The sequence below is a fragment of the Solanum verrucosum genome, unplaced genomic scaffold (assembly GCF_900185275.1).
Source record: "Solanum verrucosum unplaced genomic scaffold, falcon-dt-bn FXZP01000255.1, whole genome shotgun sequence".
NCBI lineage: Eukaryota > Viridiplantae > Streptophyta > Magnoliopsida > Solanales > Solanaceae > Solanum > Solanum verrucosum.
Genome location: NW_026020006.1, coordinates 1,885,960 through 1,907,167, shown reverse-complemented (window position 1 = coordinate 1,907,167; position 21,208 = coordinate 1,885,960). Strand labels below are relative to the sequence as shown.

General features: G+C 34.2%; 4 protein-coding genes and 1 non-coding gene across 5 annotated transcripts; 2 read left to right on the top strand and 3 right to left on the bottom strand.

Moving 5' to 3' along the window:
• Window positions 1-2,847: 2,847 nt before the first annotated feature.
• LOC125819686 (uncharacterized) lies at window positions 2,848-5,530 on the bottom strand. Its single transcript, XM_049499158.1, has 2 exons — window positions 5,369-5,530; window positions 2,848-3,589 (listed from the first exon to the last, which is right to left on the bottom strand). The coding sequence occupies exons 1-2, from the start codon at window positions 5,439-5,441 to the stop codon at window positions 2,937-2,939; spliced, it is 726 nt and encodes a 241-aa protein (XP_049355115.1). The 5' UTR covers window positions 5,442-5,530; the 3' UTR covers window positions 2,848-2,936.
• A 39-nt stretch (window positions 5,531-5,569) lies between these two features.
• Window positions 5,570-5,641, top strand: TRNAP-AGG (transfer RNA proline (anticodon AGG)). Its single transcript has one exon. It is a non-coding gene; the product is annotated as a tRNA-Pro (tRNA).
• A 1,301-nt stretch (window positions 5,642-6,942) lies between these two features.
• LOC125819474 (uncharacterized) lies at window positions 6,943-10,039 on the top strand. Its single transcript, XM_049498901.1, has 4 exons — window positions 6,943-7,140; window positions 8,330-8,468; window positions 8,660-8,941; window positions 9,219-10,039. Exons 2-4 carry the CDS (start codon window positions 8,334-8,336, stop codon window positions 9,840-9,842), a joined length of 1,041 nt encoding a protein of 346 aa, XP_049354858.1. The 5' UTR covers window positions 6,943-7,140; window positions 8,330-8,333; the 3' UTR covers window positions 9,843-10,039.
• A 168-nt stretch (window positions 10,040-10,207) lies between these two features.
• LOC125819475 (chlorophyll a-b binding protein 6A, chloroplastic) lies at window positions 10,208-11,543 on the bottom strand. Its single transcript, XM_049498902.1, has 4 exons — window positions 11,248-11,543; window positions 10,929-11,031; window positions 10,549-10,837; window positions 10,208-10,455 (listed from the first exon to the last, which is right to left on the bottom strand). Exons 1-4 carry the CDS (start codon window positions 11,439-11,441, stop codon window positions 10,301-10,303), a joined length of 741 nt encoding a protein of 246 aa, XP_049354859.1. The 5' UTR covers window positions 11,442-11,543; the 3' UTR covers window positions 10,208-10,300.
• A 721-nt stretch (window positions 11,544-12,264) lies between these two features.
• LOC125819687 (uncharacterized) lies at window positions 12,265-19,449 on the bottom strand. The gene is made up of 4 exons (XM_049499159.1): window positions 19,362-19,449; window positions 15,943-16,128; window positions 14,940-14,979; window positions 12,265-12,578 (listed from the first exon to the last, which is right to left on the bottom strand). Exons 1-4 carry the CDS (start codon window positions 19,362-19,364, stop codon window positions 12,526-12,528), a joined length of 282 nt encoding a protein of 93 aa, XP_049355116.1. The 5' UTR covers window positions 19,365-19,449; the 3' UTR covers window positions 12,265-12,525.
• Between the last annotated feature and the right edge of the window lie 1,759 nt (window positions 19,450-21,208).

The following is a 21,208-nucleotide window of genomic DNA, read 5'->3' as shown; positions in this document are numbered from 1 at the left end:
CTTTCTTCAATTCCTTAAAACTTTTCCAAAAAAAATAAATTTAAATTTTTCGACACACCAACTTGGTTTTTTCTCAAATAAATGATGGCGCAAAAGATGATATTGTTTCTCGATTAACTAGAGGTTTTGAGTATGAAAAATTCTTGGTAAACAGTATATCACTTCGAACAATGCTCTACACAATGCAAATCTTAAATTGTCGCGTTTTAATTCATATACTAAATTTCAAATAAATAAATAAAAAAAAACATCATACAAAAATAAAATAAAATAAAATTATGTTAAGAGTTAACAAGTAGTAGAAAAAAATGCAAGAAAGAAGGTTAAAAATACATGAGAAAAGGAAATGAAAGAAAGTGACATGTGGTCCCAGAACATACACTTGGCAGCCAAACAACCCCTCACACAACTGACAGTACTTGCGCCTCGCGCAGGATAAATTTTTTCTTTTAAGCATAGTGCTTTTTGTTTACATTCATCCGTTGGACAAAAATAATTCTCTGCATGCATCCACACAATAAGGTTTCACATAAGGATAAATTTATACTTTATGGGATCATTTGGTTGGGCTACAAGTTATCTATTTCGAAATTAATTATTTTGAGATTGTTATTCCATTCTTAATGTGGGATAAAACAATACTACAATCTCAGGATAACTAATTTCGGAATAAGTTATCAGGTGATTTTATCTCAACCAAACATGAAATAAACTAATCCTAAAAATAATTTCGAAATTAGATATCTCTTATCCTTCACACCAAATGAGCCTTATATATCCATAACTTTGTAAGTTATTTCTTTTTCGTCTTTCATTCGATGTCTGATACGGTTAAATTTGAATTTGCGTTGAGAAATTTCACATAGAAAGGTAAAACGTTATCTAACAAAGGCAACTTTATATCTTGAGGGACTAAAACTTGAAACCTCTAATTAAGAATAACTTCGAAGAATCGTTAAATACTTTGCTATGACAAAGGATGACTTAGTTTAACTGTTTCTTCTCTAATATCGTGAAGTTCATGTTAATTTATATGTATTTTGATTTATCATTAGTAATATCTACCACTTTGCATCCACATAGATTACCTATCAATATCAAAATGTCTTTTGAATTATAGACGAATGAAACGAATCATAAAATTCAAAATAATTGATCAGATTGACAATATTTAACAATTAAACTTAGATCGATATATTTTTATCAATTCATACTTATTATAGGTAATACATATAGTTTAAGTGATATGATAGTATAACATTTTTATATGAATACTATCTTGTAGTATAAAAATTAAATTCTATGTTTAGTCTTTATTGGGGTGGGTGGGTGGATGTTGAAGGGCCAAAAGTTGACCATATGTTCCACATGTGTAGTATCAAAAACCAACATATGATGTGTATCAATTAAAAATGGTCTTAGTTGACTTTTCCTAATTGTCAATGTCCTACGTGGCAACAGCATATTCACCAACTTTTGAATAGGAATATATAGTTTTTATATATATTTTTCAATATTTACTTGGTTTTCAAATAAGCAATATTATCTAAATACAAAAATAAATATCGAAGAGCCAACATAATTTTTAAAGTGTTCCTTTGCCCCTTCCAATCTACTCAATTCAAAAGTGTGCATTTTTTTCAAATATTATTTGTCTTTTCGATCAGTAAAATGATAAATTCAACCGTAAATATCTTTTATTTAGAATATGTTAAAAAAAATTATTCATCACGTAGAATATACATCAAATTTGCTAAGAATTTAACTTTCTAAACATGAGCATTTTTTAGAATGATGATCACCCAATCAACTTGTGGTTTTTGCGAGTTCAAGATCAGTCATGAGTTATAAAAAAAATAGTAGTGAACTAGAAGAAATTCGCGACTTTGAATAGTTCTCTAAACATTATTGACTTCCACTAACACAATTGAATATTCCGTTGGATACCTCCTACTACTGTAATAAGGTTACTCTACCATCAAAACTTAGGCAAATGGGAAGATATCACCAATTCTTTTTCACTCCCTTCATACTTTTTTTTCCTAAATTCGCGGTAGTATCACCCCCCCCCCCCAATTATCCAATTATAGTGATTGTACATTTTTTAATTCTCTATGTCTCAGCATGTTTGACCAAAATGCCATTAAAAGTTTCTTGTCCACTAAGATCAATTTGCATTTAGTGCATGAAAAAACCAGCCACCAACTACTCAATAATAGAGTTTGCACAAGTTATCTACCAACACTACAAATCTCTTGAGCATTCATGACCAGATTACTTGACACTAAGTTTTGAAACAAAAGGATCTGACTAATTAACCATCTAGGTCCATGTAATATGGACCATATTCTTCATTTATTTCAGCAAAAGGAAACCACAATGACATGAAAAGAATATGTTAGGCCAGTGGAGGCACATATAAATTGACTCGGACAACACTGTTATAATAATATAAAAAATGGTAAACGGCAAGGCTTATATAAGATGGTGGTGTCAGAATCAATTTGAACGCATATTAATCATTCATCTAGATGCCTACTACCTCTCGTCATCATAATTGATTGTCCTACTGAATACATATTACCCCCACCAACGCTATAGGGTTCACCCAACCCTAACGTTTAGACAGATGAAAGACCAACTTGTGCATATGACCTTCACTATTTTGTCGGGTACCTACCACCTTCCGCCAACACAAATATCAAGGTTACTATACCACCAAAACTTATGCAGATGGAAGAAATGACCTGCCAAGCTGGTCTAGACATTACTATTATTTTCTTTTTTTAAAAAAAAAGATGACAATCAATGTTATAATAATTGGAAAATTGACAACCAACTTAGGCTTATATATCCAAGACTCAAGTATTGGAACTTCTAGTGAGTAATGCAACACAAAACCTTAAAATCTCAAATTATTCCAGATAAAAAAGTCATCACAAGTTCTTGAAAGCTGACTCATGACTAGGTTTCTGTGGGGTAAGTTTTGCCAATAGCGCCTTGTTGGGACAATGCTCGGCATCAACAAAATAGAAGTTTCCGTTAGCCTTGAATGTTACGTAAGGTCTATTGGTGTCAGGATGCTTGATATCTGCAAACTTAATCGTCTTTGGCATAAAAGTTGCCAGCCAAGACATCATCTCCACTTCAAAAGAATCTGAACCTGGCTTCCATCTCAGTTTGTGAATATAAGGACTCACAAACCAGTGAAGCGCAGCGGTAGTAGAAGCACTGAAGAATATAACAGTAGATGCAACTGCTCCCTTGAGTATCACATTCGAATCAGTAGATGACATGAAGGTTACGACAGGGCCTAAAGACACAGAGAGGCAACAGGTTGAAAGGGACAGAAGCTTCACATTTTTTATCGTGTTTGAGATAGGACCATAGTAGACAACTCCACCATCCTTTTCATCATTTCCTCCTTCTCCTCCTTTGCGAGGCCCTATGCTGATCTTGTTGTCGTCTTGTGCTGTTGCAGACTGTGATAGCCACCTTTTACGAATAGCAGCTAGATGTGTCACACGACTAGGGTCAGTTTTGGTACCACTGACAAGTGACCTAGTTCCATAACTAGCCAGATGACCACCTGAAAAGGTATTGGGGAATAACGAGCAGAGAGCTTGAGCACAATCATCAGGAACAAATCATAAAATAAATTTGAGTAAACAAACCAGATGCAGATTGTAGAAGCGGTACAGCAAAAAAGTTCTTCCAATATATCGTGATTTCTTTCAAGTATTTACTAGAGTTGAAATACGATTTTACCACCATAAACACATGAATGTTCAACATTTCTCCTGATAAATAGTAATACCAAACTTTGTTCAATTCTTACTTCATTAAATACAAGATTGTTCCCTACAAAATGGATGGGATATTGCAGCTAAAATAAGCCGTCAATGATTTGATCTGAAGATTTGCCTATTATTGGCTAAAATTTGACATTCTAATGTAAACGGATTTCATCAAGGAAAGACAGAAAAAGCTGAGGAAGGCCAAAATAAGCAATTTCATCAAAAGAAAAAGGCTACAGTACAGCATTTGACAACCTGAAAGCAGAAAATTTAGCTTAGCAACTGAAAAAGAAAGTTATAAGAAAAAGAATCTACAACAATGAACTTTGGTAAACCAGAAATTCCATTCCTTTAAAGTTTAACAACAAAGAATTATGTTTTCCTTGTCAGCAAATGTGTTTCAACTTGAAAAGTTTCAAGGTCAAATATGAATAACAGCGTAAAGTAATACTCATTCATTTGTCAATTCCCAAATGCAAAAATTATGGAAGTAAAGGACCCTAACATCTAGTAAAGCAGAAACTAGATTCATGATCAACACATTATAACAGGGAGGATTGAGGGACCAAAAAGATAACGGGATACTGGTAACCTCGCTCGGTGGATCAGTATTAAAAAATGTGTATAACATGAAGATGGTGATCGTTGCATACTCTCTTCCAAAACCTTAAGAGTTATAACCCCTGAAAGACATTTTCAACACATGCACACAATTTTCTCCTGTTTACTTGCCACATTAAGCAATCCACTTTTTCTCCCAACTCAGGTGATCAAAAGCTGGCAATATATAACAATTATGCTATTCCAATTTCCCATTGATAGGAAAATCCAATATTTTAAGTCACTGTGTTCAGAGTACCATCATACCACTAATCTTCAACGTGAATATATATATATATACAGAGGAGGATCTAGTGTACAACATGTGGGTTCACGGAATCAAATAGTTTTTTGCTTAAACCCTGAGAAGTCCATTAAATATCTATAAATAGTTAACTGTGAACACCATTGCTATTGTAGTATTGACTTGATGTCATTGAAGAAACTCAACAACAACAAGACCCTCTACTCAAGCAATGGATAACAAGGCAGTTTGAAAAAGAGAAACTTTGAGAATATTACTTATACTACCAGAGTACCAATATGCAAGGAGAAATCGGTATTGAGCCCCAAACTACAAAAATACACATGCTCAACTAACTCTAACCTTCTATACTAATCCGCGATCTCCATACTCTCCTATCTAATGTCGTGTCATCAATAGGTTGAAAACATGTCATGTCATGTCATCTCCTGTCTAATCGAACTCATAAACTTCAAATACTGGATTCCTCACTACAGGTAACATATAACACCCACCACCAGCTGAAGGGACATTGGACCTTGTTTCCATTTGAGAAAAAACAATAGCATGAAATTATACAGCTTTTCAACAAGATTAACAAAAGGGTGTTACTTTCTTTCGTTTTCTTTCAAAACCAACAACTATACATACAGATACAACAGAAAATTGAAACAGAATCAGCAAATTATACAGAAATGAAACTGCTTTGATTAATTTAAACACGAACCTGAATGAAAATTGGTGGATTTTAGAAGATTTGCTTGAGATCGAACCAAGTGATAAAGGGTTCGTCTTGCCATTGCCAAATTTCTGATGCAAAAACCCCACAACTGGGATCTCTCTGCTTTTCACTAGGGTTTTGGGGTTTTCTTCGTTAGATTGGCTACTGAGTTATCTGAAAGGTTATTTGTGAACGGAGAAACGAATTGGGCATTTGGTCTAGTGGTATGATTCTCGCTTAGGGTGCGAGAGGTCCCGAGTTCAATTCTCGGAATGCCCCTTGATTCTTTTTCTCATTTTTCGGTCCCGAGAGGTTATTATTTGTTGTTGCTACTATTTGGAATGCCCCCTTATTCTTTTTCTCATTTTCATTCTCGGTCTCGAGAGGTTATTCTTTGTAAATATATGATATTGTCATGTTTTACTTGAATTTATTATTTGTTGTTGTTACTATTTTAATATTTGATGTTGTCATGTTCTCGAGAGGTTATTATTTGTTGTTGCTACTATTTGGGATGCCCCCTTATTCTTTTTCTCATTTTCACTCTCGGTCCCGAGAGGTTATTATTTGTTGTTGCTATTGTTTTTATATTTGATATTGTCATGTTTTACTTGAATTGAGGTCTATCAAATTATTATTTATTGTTGCATGCTACTATTCTTATATTTGATGTTATCATGTTTTACTTGAATTCAGGTCTATCGAATACAATCTCTCCATTTTCACAATGTAGGGATTTTTATACTTAATGTCAAGATGTTTTTCTTGAGTTGAGATCTGTTGAAAATGCTATTTTTATCTTCACAAGATAAGGATACGACTACGTAACATTCTCCTTCCCAAACTTCTATTATTTGTTGTTGCTACTATTCTTGAACTTGATATTGATATGTTTTACTTGAATTGAGGTCTATCAAAAACAATATCTCCACCTTCACGAGTTAAGAAGTAGGATTACGTAATACCGTCCTTCCCAAGCTTCACTGGTAAGATTTTCCCATATGTGTTATTATTGTATTTCACTCCCCATATTTTGAGGAATATCAATTTTTATTTATTACTATTAGTTTGGAGTTTAATCATTTAGTATTCAAAATCAACTAATTAAACTAGTTCAATTTCAATTTTCCTCTATGGAGTATGAGTTAGAGATTATGGACCATTTCCCCTCTAGAATTGTCAATACAAGAAATTCGCCATGAAATATTAATGCCTATTTCATTTAAAACAATATATAAAAAGTCAACTATTATATTTACTTCTCAACAAATAATTATGAATAAAAGTTCCATACAACTTAAATTCTAAAGCATTAAAGGACTCTTTTTGACTTTTAAGATATAATCATATCATTCTCTAATAAGTAGATCATCAAAATTTAGCGTTAAACTATATAATAATATACTACCTGAAATTTAATTATTAAACATTTTTATCACTTTAAGGACAACCAAAAATAACCATACAATTATTTTCTTACTATTATTATTATTTTCTTTTTCTTATTTTTTTTTAATTATTATTTGACCCCACTTATTTATTTTTTTAAAATCAACAAAAGTAGGAGTAATTGGTTAGTTATTCTTTAATTAGTCAAAAAAGCCCGCGTAGAGACATATTCTCATTTGGCGTGTGGTCAACACGCCGTCGTTTTGCTATTCCTCTTCACCTACGCATCAACTACTCCATCTTCTTTGATCCTTTTCTTCATCTCATTTCTCTCTTTATTCACAAAATTTCTTCCTCTGAGTTTTCATACAAGATTTTTCTGTCTTGAGGTACGGTTTTTTTTGTTTAATTTCAATGTATCAAGATTTAATTGTTTGGTAGTTTCAGTGTTTTTTTGATGTTTGATTTAAGTTGTTGGTTGAATTTGAGAATTGGGTATTGATTATTAGTGTTTTATATTAATGGGTTTTGCTTAAAAGATGAATCTTTGATGTTGGAATGAAAAGGGTCCAATTGGGTATAGCTAACTTCAATGAGTTTGGAGTTTATTTTTGTAGTTATTGTTTTGTTATATTGGAAATGAGTTATTGTTGTTGAGCTGAAAGGGTATTGATTTTTAGTGTTTTTTAGTAATGGGTTTTGTTTAAAAGTTGAATCTTTGATATTGGAATGAAAAGGGTCTAATTGAGTATAGCTAACTTCAATGAGTTTGGAGTTTATTTTTGTAGTTATTGTTTTGTTATATTGGATATGGGTTTTTGTGTTTGAGCTGAAATTTGATCTGTATTGATGTATGAATTGCATAATTGCATACAGAGTGTTGTACTTCAATCTGAGAATTGTTTGCTTTTCTCTTTTTTTGGCTACAGTTACTGTTTAGCTATTTTGTTTGGGTGATTACAGTGTTTTGTTTTATTTAAGTTGTTGGTCGAATTTGGGAACTGGGTATTGATTCTTATTGCTTTTTATTAATGGGTTTTGCTTAAAAGACAAATCTTTGATATTGGAAATGAAAAGGGGTCCAAATGGAGCAAAAGGGATATGGAGGATTCATACAGCCGGCCCCAATTAGTTTAAGATTAGGTCATAGTAGTTATTGGTGTTGTTATATTGCAAATGGATTTTTGTGTTTGAGCTGATATTTGATCTGTATTCATTCTTTGGAAGTATTAGGTTGGCTTAACAAATGGTTGAGCTTCTTTTTGAATACTTTGGTTAAAAGACTTGCTGATGAAAACTGGTAATCAAAGTTAATATTTAAGACTACTAGGTCAAAACTCCTTTTATAAGAATTGTATACATGAACGCGAACCTTATATATGGTATTCCGGTTTCAAGATATATATATATATAGATATATCAACGGCTGGACTCTTTTCTGGACTTCCTTAATGTTGATATTATCAAAAAGTGGTTGGCTTGTGATTCCTTGTCCTCATGCTTGCTTTGTTAATTGTCTCTTGAAGATTCTGTTGCTCAAATTTATTTTGATTTTTGTCTTGGTCATCCTTCTTCCAGTAAAATGGATTTTTTCTCTAGGAATACAAGTGATGACTCTTCAGGTTTCCAGCAAGACATTGCTAGGTGCCCATTTTTGACGAATATCAATGAGCCAACTAATTTTTCCTTCTCAAGCCCCATTGGTTTTCCCGTTCCAGTAAGTTGTTAATTGATCACTTATTTGCAGAAGAACTTTTCTTTGCATCTTTGTAAAATAGTTTGCATGTTGCTGAATCAATCCTGCTAAGGCCTCTCATTTTTGTCTGCTACATTGGTGGGGTGACCATGTCCCTGTCATTCTAAATTGATGTGAAGTCTTTCGCATGATAGCTGCTGCACCTGAATCAGGTACGTGGAGGAAAAGGTCCTATCTTCGAGGATGGTCCTAACTTTGACATGGCATTCAGGCTTTTCCATGGCCAGAATGGTGCTGTCCCACTTTCTGGGAGACTGTCCATTACGAATGAGAAAGCAGATCCTGAACCTGCAGCTCGTCATTTCAACCCTTTGGTGGCAAAGGCAGCTACCATAAGTCTCTCATCTTTTGGATTTGGAGGACCATTTGGTTTTGATTCATTCTCTGAGAAGTGGAAGAATCAAAAGAAGAAGTCTGAGTCATCCAAAAGACAGGTTTGAGCCATTTCCTTTCAGTTTTGTATCTCCCAAATTTCTCAATATGTCAAAACGGTTGAATTTCATTGTAACTTCTGAAATATGACTTTGTCAAATGTTCATGGTCCAGTGAAACACTTTATTTGACTTCTTGATAGCAATATGTCAAAATTGTTAATTTTCGTATAACTCTTGAAATATGATTGTTGGTGGACTTGAGAAACTTTTCATTATTGATAGAATAACCAAAACTCAGTCATATTGTTCTTGCTAACCATCATTTTGGATCTATCAGGGAGGAGATTCAGAACATGAAGCACTAAGCAATGAGTGGTTGCAGAATGGGAATTGTCCTATTGCGAAGTCGTACCGTGCTGTAAGTACTGTCCTTCCTCTTGTAGCAAAGGTTTTTCAGCCCCCTCCTGGTGTGAAACTCAAGTGCCCCCCTGCTATAGTAGCTGCCCGAGCTGCTCTATCACGGACAGCCTTTGCGAAAAACTTGCGACCACAACCTTTGCCTGCAAAAGTATTAGTGATTGGTGTTTTGGGCATGGCAGCAAATATTCCTTTAGGCGTATGGAGAGAACACACTGAAAAATTTTCACCATCTTGGTTTGCAGCTGTACATGCAGCTGTGCCATTCATAGCCATTCTGAGGAAGTCCATTTTGATGCCTAAAGCGGCTATGGCGTTTACCATTGGAGCATCTGTTCTGGGGCAAGTGATAGGCTCAAGGGCAGAACGACTTCGGCTCAAAACAGTTGCAGCTAGGGAACTGGTTCCTACGGAAAGCTCTACTCCAGGACACATCCATCTAGTCATTGATGGAGCTAGAGGGGGACACTGCAACGAGATTGTTGCTTCGAACAAGGTTCCTTTGCATGCCGGTGTCCTTTCATCAGCTAGTGTAGTTAGCTGATGCTTGGCATCTATAATGTTGTATTGATTAACCTAATGCAGGATGTGCCTGCATCTATTCTTTGCATTTGTTGTAGTCCATGGGCAAAGTTCAGCCTTAGAGAGAGAAGTTGTGAGGATGAGCATTATTCTTGTTTGGTGAGAGTTTGTATTTTTGTGAAGTACCAATAATATTTGAGTGTGTTTCATGTGCCAAAATATACCAAAGTGATTTTCTATTTATGATTTCGGTTTGAATATCAAAAAAAATTCCAAGTATTTAACAATAACTAGATGTTCCTCTCAGTGTCGGAGCCAGGAATTCATAGCGCCACACCACACCTATAGCAATATTTGAACCTCTTTACCAAACAACAACTACTAGACTAATGATACACAAAAAGTCCATTCCATTAGAAATCTATTAGTACATGGGAGAGTTTACAAGGTGTTTTTGGCTAATATATATGATGGTACAATTCAATTAGGGAAAATGCCTTTAGGGATAACAACATCCCCAATGTTGTTGTGCCATGGGTCAGCCAAGTGAGTTGCCAAGTTCTCCAATGGTCCTGTTCCTGGATATGCTGATTGTTGTACACAAAATCCCACAAATGCCAACAATGCAAGACGACCTAATCACAGATAATCATTCATAAAAAGTGAGATTGATATTGTCAGCATATATAACTTAAAATCCGTCAAGAGGAGTGAGTTAATATTCTAACCATTCTTGATTTCCTTGACTTTGAGTTCTTCAAATTTAGCAGGGTCTTTAGAGTAACCCAATGGGTCAAAAGCCCCACCAGGGTACTTCTTCTTTTCTGAATCCTTTTCCATACTCCTTTGATGCTCTACAAAGGCTATGGCTAGAAACTCAATAACCAAAATAGTAGGAAGTGTTCCCCATGGAACAGGCTGGCCCAAATATGTAGCTTGTCCTCCAGGAATGGCTGCCCATTCTTGGGCCTTGACCCAATTGCCTAAGCCCAATGCCTCTGGTACTAGGATTCCGGGCTTCAAAAATTGTAAACAAGGAATTTCGTTAAGAGTGTTCAAGTTATAACGTATAAAGACTAAGCTTTATAGTAGAGAAAAAGAAGCTTACAACAGCAAGCATAGCCCATCTGCAATGAATAAGTTCAGATTCTTTGTATCTTTCCAAATTTTCTGGTACTTCTCCAAAACCAAGTGGATCAAATCCGAAATCTCTGCATTTATATATTTACAAATTAAAACTTGCATAAATAATAATACAAATTTATACGTTTCAAAATGTTTGACGTTAATTCTACTTATATAACCATCATAACTTTCAAAAATTAAAATCCATGAAGTTATCCAACTTTATATAACTAACGACTTAAATATTGTGTAAGATCATACATCATCACATAAAATGAAACGAAGGGAGTACTACTACTTACCCGGGGGCTGAGCCATCGAGGTAGGATGGACGGGGCTGCCCGGGCATCCAATCGGCGGACATGGAGAATCGAGACATGGAGTTGGTAGCTCCGACGGACACCGGCATCGCCGCGGCGAATTTGGACTTGGAAGAAGAGAGAAAAGAGGGGCAAACAGCTGGAATTCCACAACTCATCAATGTATTAGAAGCCATCCCTTCTTCCTCTTTTTTTTTTTTTGTAATTAAAAGATGTACAAAAAAAGTTGGATATGAGTAGAGAAGAAAGAAGAAAATGGATATGAGAATGAAAAATTGTGGAGTGTATAAGGAGGGAGTTTGAGATATAGGCAAATCTGAATTTTGATTGTTATTGGCTAAAGAGACTGGTTTCTGTTTTGTGATTGGTCCACGTGGAAGATGAAGTGGATATTTTGAAGGATATGTGATGTTGCTTTTGTGGCTAAGGTTGTCCTAGCGGGAGAAAATATCATATTTGGGGGTTATGATAAGTTTACATCAATCAAATTCATTAATCATTGATTAGAACATGATTATGCTATATAAGCTTACAAGTTAATATTGACAGTGGAATTTACATCTTAAGTTTCTTCTATTTTTGGTGGGGGTAAGGGGATTAATCACGAAGGAGCCGATATCCGGTTCGACTAATTTAGATACGCATATCCGTCAGGTAGAAACTTATCCAGCAATGTAATTTAACATGGTTACTTAATAAGTAATTAGGTGAAAATGAGTATTGTTTAATTATCCTTAGTTTGGTATAAATGCTGAATGAAGTAAGTGTATAACCGTCACATAGAGCCCATTAAGAGGGAGGACTCCCTACTAATCTACTAGATATTTCTCTATTCACGAGGTTTGAACCTGATACCTTAGGTTAAGGATGGATTGCACCATATATCCGGGGGTTACAACTTTTTAAGTTAAAAAGTACAGCTGACAAATCACACACTTGGCCAGCAATTTTCATACATCCATGAAAAGTTTAATCCTACTAAAAAAAGTTGTTGATGCATTATGTCTGTATCTTAGAGCTCTAGTCATTGCAAAAATCATAAAAAGTAGTTCTCTTGAACAGTATATTGCTAAACAGAACCGCGACGATATCAGAAACTTTCCTACAGCATGAAACTCAAGGCTATCTGAGTATTTTAGAAGAACCAGATGCAGGTCAATCAATTGCCAGTTTACAAGTATACAGATCTTTGTTGAGGATTAGATGTTCCCAGAATGTACGTTGTCACCGATTTGCACCACCATCTGAATCGTGAGGCTGCTAAAATTCATCATCTGGTTTCACGATATTCACATCCTCGAATTCATTGTCATCTAAAAGCAGGAAAGATGCACAGTTATAATGAGCAAAGATTGACCAAAATGCATATCGTAATGCTAAAAGTTAGAACAGAATAGTATAAAATCAAATGTGAATTTTCAAAAATTGAAAAGCTCTTGGGAGGGACATGAAGATCACAACCAAAAAGCTAAACAAGTTTAACCTCAAAATCACCATAACAATCAAAAGCACTACCGGTTTTCTTGTAATTTTGGACATGTGAGGCTGCATGCTTGCATTGCCACTAGAAGTTCAAAAGATTCCAGTCCCAAGATAGGATCAAGACTAGATAGAAGTTCAAATGGTTCCTGTGACGCTCATGATGGAGGGTGAGTCACATAGAAGGATTGGCAGGTTTCTAGGCTGCCAAGCTTCTAAAGGAGTGCACATATTACCTTCAGCGAATTCCACATCGAAATGGTAGAGGAAAATGAAGAGTTCTATAAGACATACCACAAGTTCATATGGTATGGCCTCTTTTGGGCTCGATGATGACGTAGCCCAAGGGAAAATTCCATGAGGCCTGTAGGTCAAAACGGACAATATGTGCCATGGGCTTGGGTCGTGACATTTTCGGTACCAAGATAGGATCAAGTCCTAAAGCAAACTATGGAGGTTTATACTTGTCTAGTCAATGAATACTTAATGCTGATATTCTGAGATATGGATGAATGGGAATAAACAGAACAAATAGGAAGCTGCACTTGTTTAAAGAGGCTGCAAAGGACAAGAAAGAGGAGCATTTATAGTGAAGGAAACCGGTGCATGCCCTCCTCTTGAAAGAAAGAACTCGATTCTGTCTTTTCCCTTCCACCCTTTCTTCCTATTCTTAATTTTACTTTCAAAATTATAAACTTTGTAAAGACACGTTTCTCCCAATATCTCTCCTACATTCTCATAGTATTAATAATAAACTACATTTTTGCCGTATTCCAGTTAATCCAAATCAAATAAGCACATGCACTATCATTTCCTGTCAGTACAAAAAAGTATATGCAGCTATTCCAATCATCCACTCCACTCACTGTTTTCCTTACTCAGACCTAAATATAAATAGCTAGTACTCCCTCACTTCCACTTAGATAGGTCCTCTTTTCTTTTTCACTGTGTTGATAATTCCTTATTTTCATTTTGGGTAGTGATGAACAAAGAATTCACTTAAAATTAATGTGCCAAAACCCATAACATTTTAAAACTAACCTTATTTTTTTGGTGTAAACAAAACTGTATAGAGGAAGTAGAGGAGTTGGTTGATTTCCTAGGTACTTTGTAAAGTTTAGATTTGAATCTCACTCCCCTGTAACATGTTTCAGATGGTGGACAGCATTTCTAATGCTGAAGAATACAACAGTACTAATTCTCAAAAAAATGAAAACTCTTAAATAGACTTCCCACCTACCTAAGGATTTGTTTCTTACTCGACATTAAACTCCTTGAAGTCTAAAAGGAAGATTAATCTCTTGAACAGATGCTACAAACATATTTATAACAATTTGGAAGCTCGTGATAATGAGAAAGCAAGGAAAGTGTACTCCACGTAGCCATCACGAAGTAACAAGGATAAATCTACCAGTTTATCAGGCCTCTTTCCAGTTCACCTAAAATAAGCTAGGCTCTTCTTTGTATTTTGTTCAGTTAATAACCCTTTCTCCATAATGTTGATTCAGCGATTCCCCTTACTAAGTATTTCCATTGAAATAAGGTCAATCTCCTTTAGGTCATCCATGACATCACCAACCTCCACTCGTGTTTGTTGAATTAAAATACTTCACAGCCTATCCTTTCCATGTGAATTGCAGTTGCATCCCACATATTAAACTCCTATATATTCATTTAATTTAACTTACATGCCCGCATGAGGCGGAGGTGGAAGTGAAGATCAATGCACTAGTCATACCCAGAAGGGAAAGCTTCAAATATCTTGGATCCATTATTCAAGGTAAACCTTAGTGTTAATTTGTTTCTTCATTATTGTCATGGATTACCACACATTCTTATGGTATATCTTCCAAAATCTATACCTATCAGCTTTTGTGGCTGATTTCCCTAGGATTTCTCTAGGGTGATTCTTGAGTGAGGCATTTCTAATCAAGATAAGAAATGAGTCCCACCAAAGCTAGAAGACACAGATAGCCAATGATTATTCGCACGAAACAAAAGTTCATTCATCTTGAGCATTTCTTGCCCACCAGCGATTCTTTGGAAGTAACATAAAAGTACATTTGGGGAATGAGGAGATGAATTAGAGGCAGTCAAGAACAAACAAATTGACTTACGAAACAAAATTATCAGCTAATCAACTACAGAAATATCCACTAAAACTGGGAAAAGACAAATGCAACAGGGATGAGAACCTTTTCTCAGAGTCAGCGCCACCACAGCGTCATTTTCAACCTGAAAAGTGTTCAAAAACATTAAAAAAGAACAAATAATGCCATAAACTTGGATTAAATAAAGAAGTAAAGATAATCTGCTTGAGAAAAATACTTCATGAACCTCATGGACTTATTTCTTGTTATCGACGTATACTCATGTGACTCTCTCCATCACATTATAGATGTCATAGGGGTATCAAAGTAGGAATATAACATTAATCTAAAATGGATGTAAATTGAGTGTGAAGACACAATTATCCTGTTACAATGTACATGTAAAGTTAAAAGAGCTCATTTTCTTAGTAAGGTGAACAAGTTTACCAATAGTGGGGAAAAACGGCGCCAAAAGGTTGAGAATCTACAACATAATATGATCCTTTTTTGATGAAGAACATAATATGATCCTCTATGAACAACCCCAATCTTCTACAGAAGTACTTCCATCTGCCCAAGTCTTGGTGGGTGGATACATGGTATCAATATTGGTGAGAAGTATCCGGTACCTAATGGAATAATCAAAGTATGTGGAAGCTGACCCAGACACTACCGTCATCCAAAAAGAAACCCAATTTTTATACACACAAGAACTTCATGGGTGCACCAAAAAGAAACAAGAAATGAAAGGTTATTCCTCACATGTAAATAGTCGTTCTCCATCCCATTTCCGGTTGATCCCTTAAAAGAGCTCTAATAATGTGTATTGCTGTTAATATGAGATATTAAAAAGAGTATTGAAAAGTTTAAAAGAAGAAAAATTTGTTTTCAATTATGTGGTTGCCAGTTTTAGAACAGACCAAAAGGGAAAGTTGGACAGGTCATTGGCAATAGAAGTAGAATCTGTATCTGTATGGATACAATTGATAAAAAGAGACTCAAAAACTGCTGATTACCCAAACTATAGACGATATTATATTTTCTAATTGTACCAACAGATCATATGATATCATGAAAAATGATGATGATAAGTATGGACAAAATTTACCTTCTGATCAGCTAGGGACTTCGAGTCTTCCAACACATCTCCAGCAGGCATCAGGACTAATTGCTGATCATTAGCAGGTTGATCTATGAGGTTAGACAATTTCTCCTTCATTTGTAGAATTGTCTCAGTTGGGTCACATTGAATAAAGTAGGTGGTCTTATTACGCTTCACACGGATATACATTGCCTGCATAGAGAAAAGAGAGATTAAAGAACCAAATTGATTTACAGTATGGAAATAATCCATCAGCGTCACATTCTCTTTGAAGTTACCTATGCTTCTAGTTGATGTTCAAATACACGCTAAGATATTATAATACTCGGTAGTGGTTCCATTAGTTTTTAGGTTTATATGTTATTATCTAGATCCATCATCCATGTGGCATGTAGTTCCTTGGTTTTTTGAAGGTTATATCCATCTTAATTTGCATATTTTCATTGTTTTTGAGTCTGGTGATAATACAAACAAACAGTCAACAATTTATTTGTCCTAACAGTGTAACTTCCAAAAGAGTTCTGCTTTGTGAAGATTGGCAAATATTAGCTTAATGCCATATTTATTGTATAAACCCCTGGTGATTGCCACTCATACTTGCTCTGCCAGACTTACATAGTGATCATAAACAAGAAAGTAATACTAATACTAATCATGTAATAAATACTTATATTTGTCTAAAGGAAACTTTTAATGTTTACTTCCAGGCATTTTCTGCCCATATATATAAGTATATTCATCTTATTTATCACCTCCAAAAAAATTCAATTGCCTTCTCATATAAATATATTCATCTTATTTATCACCTCCAAAAAAGTTCAATTGTCTTCTCACTCTGTGTATTGACATTTGACATAAGTACATAACATTATAAAGCAAGCTTCGAAGAAGGAGGTGTACTCAGAGGCTCCGACCAGATGGACTATAGTCCTCCCTCTCTCTCTTTCTCTCTTGTGTTTGTCTAAAAAGGTGATCATGGACAAATAAAATGGCAGCATTGAAATTTAGATAAAGTGGAGTCCTCCTGCTCTTTCCAACGGTCCATCAAGCCATAATCTTTCTGCTAATTGCACTTAAATCATTCTTCCCCATTCTTCTTCATGTATGTATTACCCTTGAATGAGTAAAGATCCATTTATGAAGAGTATATGCATAATGTGCATTTACTTGGTAAGATACATGTACATACTGAAACATAAAAATTGGATTACGCCGAGAAGTTGTCAAGCATCCTAAACTAAGCCATCTCCTTAACCACTCAACCCAAGGCTTGCAAGTACTCAAACAATAGTTGCTTCTTTGTAAAACTATGGTAAGTGAAGGTGTTAAAACGGCCCGTGATAGACCTAAAATCACAAGGAAGTTGTCTCGAAAGACCTACAAAACCTAGGTATCAATGCAAACTTGGCATCAATATAAAATTTTTAGTTAAATATAGGGCACACTGGAAGAAAAAGATCCAGATACATGATATCTACTAGTTGAGAATACGATCTAGGCTTGTTAGAGAACTTCTATTATTATTATTTGTATATATATAGTTATTTCTATATATATGAAACTTACATTTCACTTTATTTATTTAAAACGATGATGATTTGACATGAGCTTAAATGAAGAAGAAGAGATTCATATAGCCGATCCCAACTTGATTGGGACTGAGTCATAGTAGTAATTGTTGCTGTTGTGGTTCCTTTCTCAACTTAAGAAGGAATTGGAGTTCTTGTATTTTCTTTAATCCAGAAAAACAAGCAATAGAATATCCAGTCGACCTCGGGTAGCACTACCTAACTGGTTGGGCTCAATCTATGCTTAACTCTAAGCTCAGAGATTTGTCTATTCATAACCTATTATGCTGAAATTCTCAGCTAAATTCCCACGTCAACCAGAAAAAAAAGGAGAACACTGTCAAGGAGCAAAGCTAATAAGAAACTGCCCTCTATGATCAAACACCATTTGTTGGCAAACAGAAAAGCATGCTAATAATCTTCTTCGTCCAGAGTAACCACTAAAATTGGAAACCAAATGCATCAGAGCAAATAATTCACCTAATAGCATCCAAACTAACGAGTATTTTGAGAGAAAGAACTCATAAGTATTAATAACGTAGTGCAATTGAGGGCAGTTTTTCCTCTGTCATAATATATCTAGAAGAAGACTTCTTAAAAGTAAAACCCAAAATTTGTAAACCTCATGGCAATACAATATTAAATATTAAGGCTCAAACAGCAATCATATGAACAGCTTATCCACATAGTACAATCAATCAAGTATCTCACTGGCTCGCTCCCACTTATTTGGGGTCTGCTATATTATGGTTGGATATAAAATTAGTTACAGGTCAGCCAAACACAATAACTTTGGCTCAAATCTTGTATATGCCTTCGGCAAAATGAAGATAAAATTGATACTGACTCCTCGGAATTTGGTAACCTCAACTCCATTAACAAGTAACAACTACTTATTCAATACTTTTTCGCTTTACACCCATTATCTCAAGTTTTTGAACAAACTAATCCATTGCCACAAATAGTTCACCAGAGAAAATTAAGTTCCCCACCCACCCCCAACCCCCAGAGTGAACATTTCCAGAATTATACAGAGGAAAAGAAGTAGACCCAAATCAAATAGATATATGAGCAACAAAACGGAGATCATATCAATACTGACTCCTCAAAATTTGCTAAGTTCAATTCCATTAACAACTACTTATGAATCCATTTTCCGCTTTACATCCATAATCTCAAGTTCTGGACCAAACCAATTCATTGACACAATTACACAAACAGTTCATGGGAGAAAATTAAGTCCCCCACCCAAACCCCAGATGAGTATTTCCAAAATTATACACAGAAAAGAAGTATACCCAAATCAACTAGACATACGAGAAGTAAAATTGAGATAAAATTATGGCATACACCTACACTGAAACACACACATCACCCCAACACCCATCCAGGTGATCATTTCCAGAATCATACAGAGGAAATGAAGTATACCCAAATCAACTAGACATATGAGAAGTAAAATTGAGCTAAAATTATGGCATACACCTATACTGAAACACACACACATCACCCCCACCCACAAATGAGCATTTCCAGAATTATACAGAGTAAATGAAGTACACCCAAATCAACTAGATATATGAGTAGCAAAATGGAGATAAAATTATGCCAAATACCTATAAACACACACACATACATCACCCCCACCCCCAAATAAGCATTTCCAGGATTATACAGAGGAAATGAAGTGTTCCCAAATCAACTAGACATATGAGAAGTAAAATTATGGCATGTACCTACACTGAAACACACACAGAGAGATCAAAATTGATAAGAAAAATTCAAGAATGCAAAATGGGTATTGACAAGAAATTGAAACAATCGAAGGGGAATTAAAGGAAAACACTAAGAACAAACCATGGTGTCTATCGTCGGTGATTCTTCTTCTTCTTGACCAAAAAAAAATTGATCTTTGGCCGTGGGGTTTCTTCAAGCTAAATGTCGGTTTTTAGGTGGCAAAGTTAAGGCGTTAAATAAGAATTGGCCCTTTAAGATTGAGAGTATATCAATTTGACCCCTATTATTTATAAAATGAAATTTTCGGTGTCTAAATTTTTACTAAACTTTATCCTATCCGGTGTTCGATATCGTATCTTGACTTTGAGTGTTGTAATGTAAAAACCTTGGTAGGGAGTGTTAGTGCATTAGTCGAGTTCCTTTGGTGATTATTTTGTCCCATTTTTTTTATCCCTAATGCTAAATTCAATTTATTTTTCTAAACATAAAATTCAAATACTTTTACTTGACAAAATGAGAAATTTATGTACACCTATGTTATGTATTAGAATGAATTAAGTTTTTTTCCCTTAATGATGACGGCGTTAGAATCAGTTTACACACATTATGATAATTTTTCACCATGTATGTGTAATTGTCTCTTATCAACACATGTATAGAATAATTTTGTTCAGACAAACTTAAGAGACCGCTCGGTAATTATCGAAATTAAGGGAGTATCACAATATAAAATTTGAGATTAAATTTATTTGATGTTTGTCCGTAGGTATAATTAACTAAAATCAAGATAATATATAACTCAATTAAGATTTTATCTATCTCATATAAATAGGCGGTGGGACTATAATTTCAAAATTATAATTGGGATAATCTTGTTTATCATACGACATAAATTCAATAACAGATAGAAGGATTGTTATATTAGAGAATTTTTGGACTATAGTTATTTTTGACTCGCTAAAGTTTTTGTCGACTACTATACCCTCTTTTGTCTCTGGGTGGTGAATGTATCTAGCGAAAATCTTTCCTTGTTTGAATGTTGTCGTTCGCTTTTAAAGTTACATAATCTCAAGATGCTACTGAGTGAACGGATTTTATCAATTAGAAAAATTGTCTGGGGATTTTCGGACTATGCTTATTTTCAACTCGCTAAAGATTATGTCTGCTACTACACCCTTTTTTTGTCTCTAAACGTGACGTTTGTATTCAACGAAAATATTTCCTTATTTGAATTTTGTCATTCACTTTTAAAATTACGTCATCTCAAAATACTACCTAGTGAATGAATCTTTTATTTTGGTATAATTTACATTATCAGCTTGAGAACTCAACACATACCCTATCACATCATCAAAACTAACAACTAGAGTTTGAGTATAATAGCATAGAATCTAATATTTCATAAAAGAATTAAAATGAATATAACTCATGTATTCTCTTATTATATAAGAGGGAGTTTATGATGGGACATTGTGATGTCCAATCATAAACTCCCTATATAATATATAATATATAATATAATAAATTATTTTTTCTACTATATAATATATATTTATTTTTCTACTATAAGGGAGTTTATATAATATATAATAATATAATATAATAAATCATTTACAAATGACTTAAAATATTTCATATTTAAAGGATATATAATAAAATAGGTTCACTCTCAAAATTCTATCCGGGTCACATATATTGGGACAGAAAAAATAACATATATCATTTTAAAATTACCAAAAAAGTATTATAAATAATAATAATTAACAACTTAAAATATCTTAAAGACATTTTAAAAGGGTTAATTTTGTAATTGTAATTTCTACTATATAATAAAAGGGAGTTTATATAATATATATTCTACTATTATATAATATCATAATAAAACCCCTTTTATTATATAGTAGAAATAAATATAATATATATATAATATAATAAATCATTTACAAATGATTTAAAATATTTAATAT

What these genes read in the sequence shown, in the direction of transcription:
- LOC125819686 (XM_049499158.1), bottom strand. Translation starts at nt 5,441, where the DNA reads ATGGCAAGACGAACCCTTTATCACTTGGTTCGATCTCAAGCAAATCTT. An exon ending in ATCCACCAATTTTCATTCAG is followed by an intron (nt 3,590 to 5,368) that starts GTTCGTGTTTAA and finishes ATACCTTTTCAG; the next exon opens with GTGGTCATCTGGCTAGTTAT.
- LOC125819474 (XM_049498901.1), top strand. Translation starts at nt 8,334, where the DNA reads ATGGATTTTTTCTCTAGGAATACAAGTGATGACTCTTCAGGTTTCCAG. An exon ending in CCATTGGTTTTCCCGTTCCA is followed by an intron (nt 8,469 to 8,659) that starts GTAAGTTGTTAA and finishes CACCTGAATCAG; the next exon opens with GTACGTGGAGGAAAAGGTCC. An exon ending in CTGAGTCATCCAAAAGACAG is followed by an intron (nt 8,942 to 9,218) that starts GTTTGAGCCATT and finishes TGGATCTATCAG; the next exon opens with GGAGGAGATTCAGAACATGA.
- LOC125819475 (XM_049498902.1), bottom strand. Translation starts at nt 11,441, where the DNA reads ATGGCTTCTAATACATTGATGAGTTGTGGAATTCCAGCTGTTTGCCCC. An exon ending in CTCGATGGCTCAGCCCCCGG is followed by an intron (nt 11,032 to 11,247) that starts GTAAGTAGTAGT and finishes ATATAAATGCAG; the next exon opens with AGATTTCGGATTTGATCCAC. An exon ending in GATGGGCTATGCTTGCTGTT is followed by an intron (nt 10,838 to 10,928) that starts GTAAGCTTCTTT and finishes CAATTTTTGAAG; the next exon opens with CCCGGAATCCTAGTACCAGA.
- LOC125819687 (XM_049499159.1), bottom strand. An exon ending in AGTCCCTAGCTGATCAGAAG is followed by an intron (nt 14,980 to 15,942) that starts GTAAATTTTGTC and finishes AACACTTTTCAG; the next exon opens with GTTGAAAATGACGCTGTGGT. An exon ending in GGCGCTGACTCTGAGAAAAG is followed by an intron (nt 12,579 to 14,939) that starts GTTCTCATCCCT and finishes TCCTGCTTTTAG; the next exon opens with ATGACAATGAATTCGAGGAT.